The sequence below is a fragment of the Ipomoea nil genome, unplaced genomic scaffold (assembly GCF_001879475.1).
Source record: "Ipomoea nil cultivar Tokyo-kokei standard unplaced genomic scaffold, Asagao_1.1 scaffold0302, whole genome shotgun sequence".
NCBI lineage: Eukaryota > Viridiplantae > Streptophyta > Magnoliopsida > Solanales > Convolvulaceae > Ipomoea > Ipomoea nil.
The window spans coordinates 4,475,917-4,493,185 of record NW_017616730.1 but is presented as its reverse complement, the minus strand read 5'-3'; the positions used below and the strand labels follow the sequence as shown (position 1 = coordinate 4,493,185).

General features: G+C 39.5%; 1 protein-coding gene and 1 non-coding gene across 2 annotated transcripts; both read left to right on the top strand.

Annotated features, from left to right (window-relative positions):
* The first annotated feature begins 4,758 nt into the window (after positions 1–4,758).
* On the top strand, positions 4,759–10,606 carry LOC109158494 (protein OS-9 homolog). The gene is made up of 4 exons (XM_019306414.1): positions 4,759–4,858; positions 9,418–9,621; positions 9,788–9,859; positions 10,160–10,606. Exons 1-4 carry the CDS (start codon positions 4,775–4,777, stop codon positions 10,241–10,243), a joined length of 444 nt encoding a protein of 147 aa, XP_019161959.1. The 5' UTR covers positions 4,759–4,774; the 3' UTR covers positions 10,244–10,606.
* A 6,169-nt stretch (positions 10,607–16,775) lies between these two features.
* TRNAS-GCU lies at positions 16,776–16,857 on the top strand. Its single transcript has one exon. It is a non-coding gene; the product is annotated as a tRNA-Ser (tRNA).
* The last annotated feature ends 412 nt before the right edge of the window (positions 16,858–17,269 follow it).

The window sequence follows — 17,269 nt, the reverse complement described above, 5'->3', positions numbered from 1 at the left end:
ATTAAAATTAAAAGTATTTATGAATATAATGTTATTCAAATTATTTTATTTAATTGATTATGTTTCATATTTTGTCATAAATATTTTCATATTTTAACCCTACTCAAGTACTCAGATATATTTTTGACTTGGACCGTAACTATCATGTTGTAATCTATCAAAAACATTCTATTGTAATTTATAATGTATTTTGTATACGCGGGAGTTATACTCCATGCATGGGAATCCGAATACATATATCTTTGAGTTAATTCCATTTTTGGTCCTACATTTATAGATGGCAATTCACTTTTAATTCTTTTTTATCAGAACATCCCTTTTTGGTCCTACTATTATTGTGACATGAACAATTTTGGTCCTCTATCAAAAAAATCATTGAAATTGTGTTAAATACATGTTACAATTGCTAAGGGAGAAAAGGAATTTAGAAGTAAAAGATAACATGTATATTCATCAACAACCATACTGAAGCAGACCTGAAGGTTAAGTAGTTACAAGATATCAACTGCCAAGGGCAGAATAGACAATTCCTATTCTAACTGCCTTAACTACCTAACGGCTTAGCCTCAAACGCAGCGTTTTGGCTACTGGTCTATTACAATACCCTCTCCTCCAGCACAACCTTGTCCTCAAGGTTTGAAGTTGGGAAACTGGCCATAAGATGATGATACTCCTCCCAGGTTGCCTCTTCTGGGGACAGATTAGCCCACTGCACCAGCACTTCTACCATAGCTGCATTGTTCTTCTTCGAAATTCTTCTTTCTAGGATGGCCACTGGTTCTGTTAGCATCTGACCATCAGGACCAATTATGGGAGGGTCTACTTGAGCTTGCCTCCCCTGGCTAATACTTCTCTTGAGCTGTGACACATGAAAAACTGGTTGGATCAAGGCTCCTGCTGGCAGTCTCAACCTATAAGCCACCTGCCCTATTCTTTCCATTACTTCATAAAGCCCATAAAATTTAGAACTGAGTTTGACATTTCTCCTTACTGCCATAGTGACTTGTCTATAGGGTTGTAGTTTAAGGTAGACCATATCTCCCACCATAAAAGATCTTTCAGACCTATTCTTGTCAGCATAATGCTTCATTCTTTGCTGTGCTAGACTGAGATTTTCCTTCAGTATCTTTATCATATTCATTCTTTCCTGGATCCAACTTTCTTCCCTTTCATCTGTGACTCTTTCAACATCATTAACAACCAATTGTGGAGGTGGATAACCATATAGGGCCTGAAAGGGGGACATCTTCAGTGAGCAGTGATGGTTAGTATTGTACCAGTGTTCAGCCATTGCCAGCCACTTCTCCCACTGCTTAGGTTTGTGGGAGCTCATACACCTTAGATAGGTTTCCAAGCATCTGTTGATTCTCTCTGTTTGCCCATCTGACTGGGGGTGGTAAGAAGAACTCATATGCAACTGAGTTCCCATCCTTCTGAATGCTTCTTTCCAAAATTTGCTGAGAAAGACCTTGTCTCTATCTGACACTATTCCTTGTGGAAGTCCATGTAGCTTATACACATTGTTCATATAGGAATTGGCCACCTGTTCAGCACTGAATAGGTGAGATAAACTGATAAAGTGGGCATACTTGGTAAACCTGTCCACTATTACCATTATAAATCCTTATTGTTGGACTTGGGTAGTCCTTCAATAAAATCCATAGATACTTGAGTCCAAGCCTGACTAGGTATTGTTAAGGGTTGTAGAAGGCCAGGAGTAAGCACATTCTCAATTTTGTTTCTTTGACAATTATCACAACTTCTCACAAACTGCTTCACCTGCTTCTTCATGCCCTTCCAGTAGAAGATTGCTTTTAATCTATTGTAAGTCACTTGAGTTCCAGAGTGTCCTCCCAAGGCAGAATTGTGGAATTCAGTGATCAACTTCATTCTCAGTTCCTTATGGCAACCAATTACCAATCTCCCTTTATGTTTTAGCAGCTCATTCTCCATTCTCATAGATGGAGTGGAATTAGGATCCAACACAATGGCACCATTGTCTGTTGTACCCAATCATCATTAGTATAACTTTGCAAGACTTCTTCTAACCAAGCAGGTTTCAGGCTAGACAAGGCATTGCAGTTTCCTCCTTCCTTCCTAGATAGTGCATCAGCTGCTATATTATCTCTCCCCTTCTTGTACACAATGGAGTAGTCTAAGCCCAATAGTTTGGTTAGCCCTCTCTGCTGAATAACAGTAGTGATTTTTTGTTCTAGCAAGTACTTTAAACTCTAATGGTCAGTTTGGATGATAAAATGTCTTCCCTGGAGGTAAGGCCTCCATTTTTCCACTGCATTGAGTATGGCCAAGTACTCCTTCTCATAGATGGACCATCCTAGATGTTTAGGTCCCAACCCCTTACTGTAGTAGGCTATTGGCTTCCCTTCCTGCACCAATACTGCCCCAATTTCCTTGCAAGAAGCATATGCTTCGACCACAAATTCTTTCTCAAAATTTGGCATAGCTAGTACTGGAGCTGAGCACATGACTGTCTTTAATTCCTGAAAGGCCTGATGTGTTTCCTTAGACCAAAAGAACCCATTCTTCTTAAGCATATCTGTTAAGGGTCTGCAAATGGCCCCATAACCCCTGATGAACCTTCTATAGTATCCAGTGAGCCCTAGGAAGCCCCTTAAGGCTTTAACAATGGAAGGTTATAGCCAAGTCATCACAGTTTCCACCTTGGCAGGGTCAGTAGCCAAGCCTTCTCTTGTCAGAATATGTCCCAAATATTCCACCTGTTTCTGGCCAAAGAAACATTTACTTCTTTTGGCAAATAGTTGGTTCTCTCTCAGTAGTTGCAGGGCAGTAGCAAGGTGTCTCAGATATGTATCCATCCCTGAGCTGTAAACCAATATATCATCAAAAAATACCAGTATAAATTTCCTCAAATAGGGTAAGAATACACTACAAGAAAAACAGTTTTTAGTGACAAAAAATTAGTGACGGGTAGAAAAACCTCTCACTAAATGTATTATTTACATAGTTTTTGTGATGGTTAAAAATTACTCTAGCTAAAGGTTTATGATTTAGTGACGAAATTTTAGTTTTATACTTCTTTTAAAAATGTACTCTCACTATTGGTATGAAAGACACTATTACTCTCACTATTGGTGTTTGAAAATTTATTTCAATAAAATTAAATTCCCACCAAAATTTTATTGTTAGGCGCCTTCTTAGTACATACTCCGTAAAATTTTACAATCCACACATCTTCCTCTCTCTTCTCTTTCCCCTTGGGCGCCTAAAATTTTAGTTCATTTCCAGATCTGCTTCTCGCCTAGTCGCCTTCTCCATTCTCCAATCTCCACTTCCCACACTTTAGACTCCATGGTCCTCTACAGCTCTGCGGCTCACGCTGACACATCCTCCGCCCTCACGCCGGTCACTCCAGGTCTCTCTCACGAGTCACGAGTCACGAGTCACGCCCTCTGGCGGTCCGGCCCTGCCCTCGCCAGTCGCTCCTCAGTCCTCACATCCACTTCTCCATTCTTGCCTCTCGGCTTCTGCTTCTCTCGCTCCTCTCCCTGTCTCCCTCACACTCTCCGGCAGACGCCCTCACCTAACCTCAGGTAATACGTTATTTTTAGTTTTTTTTTTCTTTTAATTTTTATACTCTTAATATGTTATTAAGTGTTTAATTAAGTAGGTAAATTTTTATACTGTTAATAAATCAATAAATTAGTGATTAGTCTTAGTTAGTGCATGCTTCTTTCAAGAATCTAGTTCAATTTTATTTTATTTTTTGAAAACTAGTTACAGTTTTAATTAGTCATAGTAGCAGTTGTTTACTCCAGACTATGTATCTTTTTTTTGAACTTGGCATAATGTGATTTGATATTATGATGAACATCAAATTGTCATCTGTTCAATGTACTTCGTTGGTGCTAGTATGTTCAGGATTTTGTCTACATATTTTGGTATACCAATAAGTATTTAAGTGTTTAATTAAGTGTTGTAGTAATAATACTAATAATTTTATTATATTATCTCGTTTGATATTTTGATAGGTTTGAATGAATTGAAGCTTGGAACTTGAAGCTAGGCAGTGTGCTTATTGTTTATCACTTTATTGGCACTTGAAGCAGGGGCAATGAAGCAAGCAGCTGGCAGCAGGCAGCAGGCAGTGTGCTTATTCCTTGTCTATCTTCCGTTACATCCTATTGGGGCATTATTGTAGTCAATTATGCTTTAAATAGTTAAATGGCTATGAGGCAAGCATATATATGCCACTTTTGCTTTTTGCAGCGACTGAAGAGAAGTAGGGATCCAAGATGGATGTGGAGTTCACTTTTATGTTGGACAAGCCTCAAGTGGATGATTAGCTGCACATAGAAATTGTCAACACCTCAATGAGAATAGATTTACTGCATCTTAAGGTAGTTGGTTATATGTTCTTTGTGTTCTTTTTGAAGTAAAGGAATATAATATTTTAGTTTTTATTGACTAAATTCTGATCCTAATGACTTAGACAAGCTAGACTAAAGGAATATTTGGTGCTTGGAAATTGCTAACAGTTTATAAACTATGAAATTCTAGGTAGAATTTGTGGATAGGTTGATGGTTTTATGCTTGAAGCCTTGAAACATTGGCATTACTGCATTAGCTCAAACACCAAATATATTTTACGTATCTATTTATTAGTTGCATTGTGCAAACCATTGTTTTGGCTAACTTTCAGGTGTTATGTATATGTTTCCCATTTTGATCAAATATGGATATTTCATATTAACTTACCTTGGATGGCACAGATTTTATGAATTTTTGACCTTTAATGTCAGGAGGTACTCTTGGTCGAAGCTCTAAAAAACCTAAATACAAAATTGAATTTCATCCAGAAGACTCACATTTTCTCCCTGTAAGTTCTATCAGCTTGGATGTAGTATATTCCATGATAGCAGTTTTAAGAAAATTATATTATTGTGTCTTTTTAACTGATCTGGTTATATGTATTAGGACTCTATTATTATTAGTATTCGTTACCTATTGTTACTAGTATTAGTCTTGTATTAGGTTTGCTATTCGCTACTATATATATTCCTGTACAGACTTATTATTTGATTCATTCAGAAATATTATATCCTCATCTGGTATCAGCAGGTTCTTTTTCTCTCTCTATGGCGCACCTCGGTTCTGATGGCGGTTCTGTTGGAAGTTCTGAACGGACTGTTTCTGAGGCTGCGCTTGTGGCACCCCTGCAGTCCGGGGTGTCGTTTTCTTCGGCTCATCACTTCGTTTCCATCAAATTGACATCCCGTAATTTTTTGTTTTGGCGCACTCAGCTTCTTCCGTTCTTGGATGGCCAAGGATTATTGGGTTTTGTCGATGGAACGTCTGTGTGTCCCCCGTTTACTGCGATTACGGTACCTTCTGCCGAGGAGGCTGCTGCTGTCGTGTCTTCGTCGGCCGTATCGTCCGCCGCTCGGAGTGCATGGCTTCGTCAAGATAAGGCCGTGCTCTCCTTGTTGATCTCGTCCTTGTCCGACGAGGTGATGCATCTTGCCATCGGTAAAACCTCCTCTCGGCATTTGTGGGTGGCGATCGAACAGGTTCTTGGTTCGACGACTCGGGCCCGTGCTCTTTGGTTGGTGGGCGAACTGCAAGGATTGCGGCAGGGGGATGCTTCGATCCCGGATTATCTTGGGCGTGCTCAGGTGCTTATTGAGGATTTGGCACTTGCCGGCCGTCCGGTGACACTAGAAGATCAGAATATGTATATATTCCGGGGCTTGCGGTCCGAATATCGCCCTTTGGTGGCGTCGCTGACGAGGGGTGCTCCGGTGTCTTTACCCGAGTTATCCGATTTTCTTGTTTCGCAGGCATTTATATGTGCTGATGATGGTGGTGACGTTGCTGCTGCTCCGGTCGCCATGGCGGCTCAGCGAGGTGGAGGTCGCTCGGGCGGGCAGCAGCGTGGCGGCGGCAATCGAGGCCGAGGTCGTGGCAAGGGCCGAGGCCGCGGTCGAGGTGGCGCCGGGGCTGTCCAGTGCCAGATCTGCTCCGGCGAAGGCCACTCGGCCGCTTCGTGCTATCGTCGTTATGATGGCGCTCCGGGGCCGCGGGCACATGTTGCATATTCTGTTGATGATTCGGCTTCGGTTAATCCTCAGCAGTGGTTTCCTGACACTGGTGCGTCGAATCATGCCACTCCGGATCCGTCTTTAATGTCCTCGGCGATTCCTTATAATGGTCCGGATCATCTTCGTGTTGGTGACGGTAAGTGTTTACCTATTGTTAGTACTGGTTCATCTTCGTTAGCCGCATCTAAAACACTGTTTCGATTGTCTGATGTTCTTCATGTTCCTGGGCTTTCTGCGTCTTTATTGTCTGTGCAACGGTTTGCTCGTGATAATAATGTCTTTTTTGAGTTTCACCCTAATTGTTTCTTTGTGAAGGATCGTTCAACCAGGGAAGTTCTATATAAAGGGCCGGCTTCGGGGGGTCTCTATTCTTGGCCTGTCTCTCGTTCAAGTCCCGCTGCGTTTGTGGCCTCTCGAGTCTCCTCTGACGTGTGGCATAGCCCGTTGGGTCATCCTCACCCGCGTGTCTTGCGGCAGATTTTAAATTCATGTTCTATTCAGTCTAGTTTTAGTGATACTTCGGAATTGTGTCGTGCTTGTATGCTTGGGAAATCCTCACGGTTTCCCTTGCCTCGTGTCAATACTACTACGTCTCATGTTTTAGAACTTATATATACTGATATTTGGGGCCCAGCGCCTTTTCTTTCCGTCAATGGCTTTCGTTATTTTGTTTTGTTTGTTGATGACTATACGCGCTATGTATGGTTTTATCCTATGCGTTTGAAAACTGATGTGTATGCTATCTTCGAGCAGTTTCGGTCACTAGTTGAGCGTTCATATGGTCGTAAGATTGTCTCTATTCAATCTGATTTAGGGGGAGAGTATAAACGGTTGCACCGTACTTTTGTCTCTTTGGGTATTAATCATAGGCAGTCTTGTGCCTATACCCATGAGCAGAATGGTAGAGTTGAGCGTCGGCATCGTCACGTTGTGGAAACGGGTTTGGCTCTCTTGGCCCAGGCTTCGGTTCCACAATGATATTGGGATTATGCCTTTGAGACTGCGGTCTATCTCATCAATAAGATGCCGACTCGGGTTTTGGATAATGATAGTCCTCATTCTCGGTTGCATCGTTCTAGTCCTTCTTACTCTTTCTTGCGTGTGTTTGGCTGTCTCTGTTATCCTCTGTTACGCCCGTATAATCGTAACAAGTTGCAGTATCGGTCTTCTCCGTGTGTGTTTCTTGGTTATCCGTCTTCGTTTCGTGGCTATCGTTGTTTTGATCCTGCTACTAACAAGGTATTCATTTGCCGTCATGTGCGGTTTGATGAAACCATATTTCCATTTGCTTCTTCTGTCCCCTCTCAGGTCTCTAGCTCTCGCCCGATTGAGCCGTGGGGTGTTGGCGCCGTTCAGGTTGACGCGAGCTCTGGTGTTTGTTCTGCTGGGCCGGATCCTCGTCCGGAGATGGACACAGATTCCGGGGCTGCTGGTGCTGCTTCTGATTCCCGCATCGAGACTGCCGTGGCTCCAGATGTGGCAGTCTCGGGTGCTCCTAAGGCGCCCAAGCGAGGTCGGCGCACGGTAAAACCGGTTCTACCTCGGTCTCATGTTATGGCGACTCGTTCTTTGGGGCCGACGCAGCATGTGGCTCTTATGACTGTTTCTGAGCTGACCTGTTATTCTCAGGCAGTTCGGTATCCGGAATGGCGTGAGGCCATGGATCTTGAGTTTAATGCCTTGCTCCAGAATCACACTTGGCGTCTGGTTAGTCGCACACCTGGTATGAATGTTGTAGGCTGCAAATGGGTGTTCAGGACGAAGCGCAAGGTTGATGGCACGATTGAGCGGCACAAGGCTCGGTTGGTGGATAAGGGGTTCAATCAAGTCGCAGGACAGGACTTTTTTGAGACCTTCAGTCCTGTTGTAAAACCCACAACCGTGCGGCTTCTTCTCTCCTTGGCTGTCTCTCGCGGTTGGGTAATTCGGCAGTTGGATGTTCACAACGCCTTTCTGAATGGTAATCTTGCAGAGAAAGTCTACATGCGACAGCCGCCTGGCTATGAGGACTCGTCACGACCGGATGATGTATGCTTATTACAGAGGTCACTCTATGGTCTTAAGCAGGCTCCTCGCGCATGGTTTAACAGGTTACATGCTTTCTTGGTGTCGGTTGGTTTTTCACCTTCAAAGACTGATGTCTCTTTATTCATATACACTCGTGACTTTGTATCTTTATATGTGCTTGTTTATGTGGATGATATCCTTGTTATGGGATCTGATGCTTCGCGTGTTACTCGGCTTCTGACTGACTTAGCCTCGGAGTTCAAGATTCGTGACATGGGTGCTCCGTCCTTTTTTCTGGGCATTGAGACGGTCTCTCGTGGTGATGGTTTGTTTCTTTCTCAGCAGCGATACATGCGAGATATCTTGAGCCGTGCAGGTATGGTGGACTGCAAGCCGTTGGCTACTCCGGTGCCTGTGACTCGACCCGTTTCTGAATCGGTGGTTCTTTATGCCGATCCCACGTAGTATCGCAGTCTTGCTGGGGCTCTGCAGTATCTTACTGTCACTCGCCCGGATTTATCTTTTGCTGTGAATCGGGTCTGTCAGCATATGCACTCCCCGACTACTGAGCATTGGGCAATGCTCAAACGTGTTCTGCGGTACGTTAAAGGCACTTTGCATTTTGGTCTGTTTATTCGCCCATCCTCCTCTGTTGCAGTGCATGCTTTTTCGGATTCGGACTGGGCTGGGGACCCCGCTGACAGAAAGTCTACTAGCGGCTTTGCGGTTTTTCTTGGTGACAATCTGATCTCTTGGTCTTGCCGGAAGCAACGTACGGTTGCTCGTTCGTCTACAGAGGCCGAGTACAAGGCACTAGCTGACGTGTCTGCTGAGGTCACCTAGTTGGTTTCTCTATTGCATGAACTTCGGTTGCCGTTGGCAGCTCCTCCCACTCTCTGGTGTGATAATCTGGGTGCAACTTATCTCTGTTCCAACCCGATGTTCCATGCTCGTACGAAACATGTGGAAATTGACTATCACTTTGTTCGTGACAAAGTGGCAAAGAAAGAGTTGCAGGTTAGCTTCATTTCTACTAAGGATTAGCTGGCTGACGTGTTCACTAAAGCTCTCCCTGGTCCGCGTTTCTCTACTCTGTGTGGCAAGCTCAATGTTGTAGCTAGTCCACCTTGTGCTTGAGGGGGAGTATTAGGACTCTATTATTATTAGTATTCGTTACCTATTGTTACTAGTATTAGTCTTGTATTAGGTTTGCTATTCGCTACTATATATATTCCTGTACAGACTTATTATTTGATTCATTCAGAAATATTATATCCTCATCATATGATGCATTAAATGAATGGGTGAGTCTGAACATTTTGTTTTACATGATGATGATCAGGAAGCTGTTGTTATGCCCAATAAAAAAGGAGAGAAGTTTCTGTGTTTTCTACCCAAAGGGCATAATTCAAAAAGCAGTAAACTAGTCAGTAATCAGAATACGAACAGCTTGATCTTGGAGACTGAGAAACACATTAAACTAAAGACACTTGATGAGCTACTAGAAATGCTTAAGGATATATGTCTTATCAAGGTTAGTATATTTAGAACCTCCCTCCTATCCCATAAGTGGGAAAAAGAGGAATTTTATCAAAAAATGAAAAGGAATAACTTGATAGATGAACCAAGTTGTGAATTTAAAGGTGTTTTCTCTGCAATTATGCATCGCTTTTATAACTTACATTGTCAAATTCTCCTAGAAAGAGGGATGGTGGTCATATGAATTTTGTTACCAGAAGAAGTTGCGACAAATTCATTTGGAGTATGAGAAGGTATCTCTTCTTTTGCCTCTTAATGGTTCCCAAAGTAATAATTACATTTGTTCTTGAAATGGTTTTCCCAGCATTTCATCAGCAGAATTTCACACTTTACTAGCATGTGGTGTAATGTAGAACTACTGCTTAAGTTTCTAATGTGCTTAGTGCCATAGCATTTCTGTTTGGAACCTTGTTAGTGTTGTATGCTAGTTTTCTTCTTGGTGATTTACACTCTTATTGAATCCTATTTGCCTGCTTTTTGTTGCATTTATAACTAAACCCAAATCTGAATTTCGTTGATACTGAATTCTGTAGGTGGTTCAAGAATTTGTCTTGGGTTACTATGACAGTGTGGCTACAATTGCTTCTAATGAGAACCATTCTGATATTTCTACATGAGAAATAGCAAACCTATTTATTTTTTGGCAAGCTGTGTGAATTTGATCATGGACATGGCTACTTATATGTTTAAACATAAAGTTGGATGATTCTACCACAAACCTATTCAAATTAGCAGGAAGTGAGTTGATAAGCAGGGGTTTGACTGTTATTCCGCACCACTGTTCTTGCAAGACTTGAGGCAAAATTAGTTCAATTGCAAAAGACTTAGAGGTAAAGTAGCCAATAGATACGTACATTACTATGGCTATTTATTGTTATAATTAGTTTATGTCTTTAGTCATTACAAAGTTGTATAGAAATTTCATTTTAGTAGTGATGATGAAGTCTTTTAATATATTGATTGAGTTTACTTTGATCGCATTATGGTAAAAATTAAATACAATATCTATAGTTACAATATAACATAATATTGATTAGTGACAAAAATAATATATTATAAACATTAATATTTAATGAGAAGTAATAGTATATATAAAATTAGAAAAATAATATTTTACACTAAATTACAGTTTTTAGTGACGGGCAAAATTTAATATTAGTAATATTAATGACGGGATTTCCTATCATTACAAGAATATAATGAGAGGAAATTATGCTAGTGAGTAGTTGTATTAGTGACGGGATTTTTGGTCACAAAAAGAACGTTTTAGTGACGGTAAATAGACCATCATAAAAGACTTTTAATGACGGAAAATTTACAGTCGCCACCCGTCGTTATTTCTTTTTAACCTCGGAAGAAATAACGACGGGCGGCGACTGTAAATTTTCCGTCATTAAAAGTCTTTTATGATGGTTTTTTATTCTTTAGTGACGGTTTTACCTCTCATTAATGACCAATTTTCTTGTAGTGATACCTCATTCATGAGAGCTTGGAAAGATGCTGGAGCATTAGTCAGACCAAATGGCATTACTTTAAATTCATACAAGCCTTGATGTGTCTTAAATGAAGTTTTGAATTCTTCTCCCTTCTTCATTATAATCTGATGGTAGCCAGCCCTTAAGTCAATTTTAGAGAAGTGTGTGGACCCTGACAATTCTGAGAATAAATCTTCTACCAATGGAATGGAGTACTTGTTTTTTTATGGTGATCCTGTTCAAGGCCCTGTATTCCACACAGAATCTCCATGTTCCATCCTTCTTTGGCACTAGCAGTACTTGGGATGCAAAGGGGGATTTGCTAGGGCATACAATTCCAGACTATAACATCTCAGCAATCATATTCTCAATGATGTTTTTCTGATCATGAGTGTATTTGTAGGCTTTCAAGTTAACAGGTGTTGCATTAGCTACCAGGGGAATGGCATGATCATGCAGCCTGGCGGGGGTAACCCTTGTGGCTCACTAAAGACATCAGAGTATTGAGAGAGTAGGTCTTGTATCCTGGTGTTAGTGGCTTCTTTAACTTATAAGGAGGCCTCAATTGCATTGCAAGATCCTGATAACACATCAGGGTTTTTGTCTGATGCACAACAGTAAATAAGGAATCCTATGGCTCCTTTCTTGGCCCAATTAGCCCTTTATTTGGTGGTAGCTTCCTTGAGATTTACCCTTCCAGAGATCCCTTGCAATGTGATTTCTCTTCCCTCTTTGATGAAGCATATTCCCAAGGGTCTGGTGTGCAGCTGGATGGGAGAGAACTGGTCCAACCAATCCATGCCTAGCACCATGTCACAACCCCCCATTCTTAGCAATTTGAAGTCTCTCTGGAACTGTTCTCCTTGCACTGTCCAAGATAATTCACTACAAGCTTCTTCACACATCAAGGTTTGCCCATTGGCCACAGTGACATAGAGGGGGTTGGTTCTATATGTATGAATCTTGAGTCCTTGAACCACTATTGGATCCAGGACGCTGTGGGTGCTGCCTGTATCTACAAGGATAACCAGTTTTCTCTTACCAACCATTCTCAATAATCTAATGGTGCTCAGCCCTTCTCCTCCTAACATAGCCAAGAGGGACACCTCAGCAAGTTCATCACTCTCTTCCTTGTTGATCTCAGTACTCAGAGGTTCTTCTCCATTCTCCTTCTGATCTAGTTGTTCCTCCTCCAAGCCTGTCATGGCATTGAATGTCTTAAGCCTACATTTATGCCCATGATGCCATTTTTCTCTGCAGTAGAAGCATAATTTCTGCTCCTTCAGTTTTTCCAGCTCAGCCTGACTCAATTGCACCATAGGTTTACCTTTATTCACACTCACAGATCCCACAGAAGATGTCCCAGCATTGTTGGTTATCCCTTGGCTTGGGACTTTCCCCATCCACTCAGTTCCTTTTAAGCCTTCCTCAAATTGCTTAGCATACACATATGCATCCATCAAAGTTAGGGGGTTGGCAGTTTTAACAAAACACCTTATGTGACCCTTTAACCCACTGATATAGTTTCTAATGAAATATAACTCTGTCAATGTAGGGTGTGCAATCAACATCTGAATTTTTAGTTCATCATATTTGCTATTATATTCCTCCACCCATCCAGTTTGCCTTAACCTTTTAAACTCTTCTTCCACACTCTCTAACCCCAAGGCATTAAACCTCCTACACACATCTTCAGCAAATTCTTCCCAAAATACTCTTCCCCCACGATCAATCATATATCCTTCAAACCAGGCATCTATGCGGCCTTTGATGTATAAGGACACATATTCCATTTTCAGTTAATCAGGAATACGATATAACAGAAAGAATTTATTACATCTCCTAATCCATCCCCTAGGGTTTGTCCCATCAAATTCAGGAAAATCGATCCTAGGTCTAGGAGCACGTAAGTAATCATCATTATGTCGCGGAGCATGTCTCGGTTGTTCTTGGTTACCAAAGTGCATTCCAGAGACAAATTCGACATGATTAGGTATATGAGTAGGAGCTGGACGATTACCTCTTGTTTGATTAACAGATGTGCTAGCCCCATCCGATTGAAGAGGTTGTGCTCCGGCTGAGTTGAGGGCTGCGATTGATGGCTGGGGAATTGCTGCCCCTTGTGTCGTCATCGCCATCATCCATTGCCCCACTTCTGCCTGGAATGTTTGGAACCCCGTCTGGAAGGCCCCTAGAGCCTCTGCACTTGCTCTCTTGTTGTCTTGCAGTTGTGCTTGAACTGCTTGCATTTGTTCTTGCATCTCAGCGAACTGCCTCGCAGCTTCATCGTGATCCCGGCGTGTGTTTGTCATTGAATCGAGAGCTCTGATACCAGTTGTTACAATTGCTAAGGGAGAAAAGGAATTTAGAAGTAAAAGATAACATGTATATTCATCAACAACCATACTGAAGCAGACCTGAAGGTTAAGTAGTTACAAGATATCAACTGCCAAGGGCAGAATAGACAATTCTTATTCTAACTGCCTTAACTACCTAACGGCTTAGCCTCAAACTCCGCGTTTTGGCTCCTGGTCTGTTACAATACAAGAGCATTTCCCTCTTCATTATGAAGTTTTTCAAAAAATAAACATAAAATATATAACAGGCCAGGTCAACGCACTTTGTATTAAAAAGATCAAAATGTCTTTCTATTTAACGACTTTTCAACGATTTTGTTAATAGATGACCAAAATTGGTCGTGTCACAATAATACTAAGACCAAAAGGGAATGTTTTGATAAAAAGGGACAAAAAATGAACTGTCACCTATAAATCTAGGACCAAAAATGGAATTAACTCTATATCTTTTTTTCAAGAAACTAGTATTTGTCTCGTGCGATGCACGGGAAATATGTTATAAAAATATACCATATATGAGGTTTATTCATATATAAAAATTTTGTTATTTAATAATTATGTGTGAATTGCTATGATAAAATTATGAACATAAGTATATTTACAATTAAAATAAGAATTGTTATTTAAGGTGAGTGATTACTACAAATCTTAAATTATATTAAAAATTTAGTACATAGTATTTAATATTACAAATTTTTAAGAATTGAACTTAGTAAACTACAATAGTAATTGAATTACAATTTTCAGAGTCACCACGGATCAAAAATTTTAGACCTTTGAGATTTCTAGAAATTTTTAGGTCTAAAAATTTTGATCCGTGGTGACTCTGAAAATTGTTAGAAGTCTCAAAGGTCTAAAAATTTTGAGCCGTGGTGACTCTGAAAATTGTAATTCAATTACTATTGTAGTTTACTAAGTTCTTGAAAATTTGTAATATTAAATACTATGTACTAAATTTTAAGATTGACCTCATTAGAATAATCTCAATTGAAGTTTATTTGTGATTTTTTGGATGGATTGGATGAGGCAAGAGTTATGAAAATGAATTAAGGTTAATTTGAATTTTTATACACCATGTAATAAATAAATAAATAAATCTTAACTATAATATTCTTCCAAAAGGTTGAACCCCAACCCTAAGGGAATCTTAACTATAATATAACCATTTGGTTTGGTGAGCAATTATTGCTCACAAACCATATGGCTATATTATAGTTAAGATATGATTCTCATGAAGGCTACTAAACCTGAATTAAAAATAAAATTTGAAAACCTCACCTTTAATTTCTATATTAATTTCAAGGGTATGAACCAAACAAGAGAATTTGATATTACTATATTTACATTCATAAAGTTATATATGATAACGTAAATCAAATGTTCTTTAAAGAAATTAAAATTAATGACTAATCGATCAAAAAAAAAAAAAAAGTATATTGTACAATAAGATAAGTATAATTGTCAAGGAGCTTGTAGTTTAATGGCATTAATAATTTGATATCGTTATTCAACTTGCATATGCAAAGTGTATATAAACGATGACTTGTATAAAATGCGTATGAGACTTAGTAGAGAGAAGATCCATGGACCATGAATTAGGCTTGAAGAAGCTTTTTATTCTTTCATAGTATAGAGAGAGGGAGAGAAGAAAACATTTTGTCTTAGAGATCGAGAGGGAGTAGTGGCGAGGAGGAGGAGAGGCCCCCAAAATGAAGGACTAACGCTATATTGGCCTATTGACTTTGACACGTGGATTTTGATCCAATCGTTTAATTCTGACCCGACTATAAAACGAGAACGTGAACATATATAGATGTTAAATCGGAAAATATTCCTTATCAGATATCTATATGTCTCTCCCAAATGGGAGGTCACATGTTTGGACTTTAGTAGGCATTAATTCTTCTTGTCATTTGTATTGAAGGGCTACTATTTGTACACCTTCTTCATCTTCTTGCTACAGAGAAACCACGATCTTTTTTATCTTCTTATTGCCGAAAACATGTGGAAATCAGTTTTTGACAAAAATTAGAAATCTTATTTTCGTGCGAAAAGCAGAAATCTGGTGGCGGAAACCAATGAAGTGTTTAGGGAATGGATTAAGGTTTGTAGGAAAATTGGCAAGTTGATTTAATCAAAAAATAATATATATATATATATATATATATATATATATATATATATATATATATATATATATATACATACACACACAAATATATATAAATCAGACCACAAGGAATTTATAATCTTCTAGATTATAATCCAACCAGCAACTATAAACAAATATAGTATAAGGATTTATTGCTTAAAGCATAATCCCACAACTTGAACGGAAAGACGAGAAGGAAAGCAGAGGAAAAGTGGTTAATACGAGTCGAGCGAAACACTATTTCCTTAAAATCTTATTTGCCGTCTCCCAAAATGCGAGAAGCGTTGCGGCCTAGGTTTCCCAAGATAAAACGTACTACGGTTCTAAGTTAGGAGCACTCTAACATAGAATCCGGCGAACGAGAGCACAAACAGAACACAGTCGGCAAGGAGTAGGAGCAGAGTTTTGAGAGAAGAAAACAGATATCTATTGTGTGTGTTGTGTCTCTTGTCATAAAAACTGATGTCCCTACAATAAACTTATATAGGAGATTGATGTGTAAATAGCATTCAACAACAGCATTAAATATGATTTAAAATCAGATTATAACCTTCAAAACTAACCATTTAACATGGAGATTAATTCCGTAAACCTAACACAAGGTTCACTTTTGTATTTGATTTGCACCTCATGTATATAAGAGAAAACCTCTATACTATGCAATTCAACAAACTTTAGAAAGGCTCTTGTATAAATAGTGGTGCAACCCACTTCCCAAACCAATGTGGGACAAAAAAGCTTCATATTTTCCTTCATTTTTTCAACTCAAATGGGTCTACTTTAAGAATCAATTTCTCATTAACCCATTATCCGTTTTGAGTGTACAATATATCAATCTCTTCGTCTCACTACGAAGAACCCGAATTCACTTTGACCAGACCTAAATCGAAAATAGACCCCACTAATAATTATACCACAAAATAGCTACTAAAATGTCATTTTATAATATATTTTTTTTCAAACAGGGTTTAGGTAGTTGAAGGCAATGATTGTGTTTCCCAGAAAGAATGTAGTTGGGAATTGTAGGAATATGAGGCCATCAAAATCAGCTTTAGTTAATTTGTATTATTAACGTTCTCCAATGTAGTTTCTTTCGATTTCATCTATCTTCATCGTTATATGGTTCGTGGTATATATACTGTGATTTCAGTTACCTAACGTGTTCGTCGCTTTGGCCGAGTGGTTAAGGCGTGTGCCTGCTAAGTACATGGGGTTTCCCCGTGAGAGTTCGAATCTCTCAGGCGACGATGCTATGCTTCAGGTTTAACTTAGTATTGAGTTGAATTTCATTGCATTTTTCATTTTCTCATAGAACTTTGGCTGGCATTCCAGTTCAAGAAAAAGAAAAGAATAAATAAACAAAAAAAAAAAGGGAAATGCGAAAATAAAAAAATAAAAAAAAAAATAATAATAAAAAAAAAAGGCACCCAACAAATGTTTACGATTGGTGTCCACAAAAACCTTCATTATTCAACCGCAAAAAAATTATCTGTGTAGATGCTTTAAAGTCATATTGAAATTTTTCTTTTTTTATCACTTATAATGTTATGACTCTTGTAATCCTAGTTGTATTGTGACACCTACTCATGTATATATATTTGTATCAGTGTATTGTATCTTGAACATTTTGACGATCAATAACATAAACCTTAATATGGT

Bases quoted from the DNA above. Each gene is read 5' to 3' on its own strand.
- LOC109158494 (XM_019306414.1), top strand. From the start codon at position 4,775: ATGTCAGGAGGTACTCTTGGTCGAAGCTCTAAAAAACCTAAATACAAA. The intron at 4,859-9,417 runs GTAAGTTCTATC...TTTGTTTTACAT, and splicing joins AAGACTCACATTTTCTCCCT to GATGATGATCAGGAAGCTGT. The intron at 9,622-9,787 runs GTTAGTATATTT...AAATTCTCCTAG, and splicing joins AGGATATATGTCTTATCAAG to AAAGAGGGATGGTGGTCATA.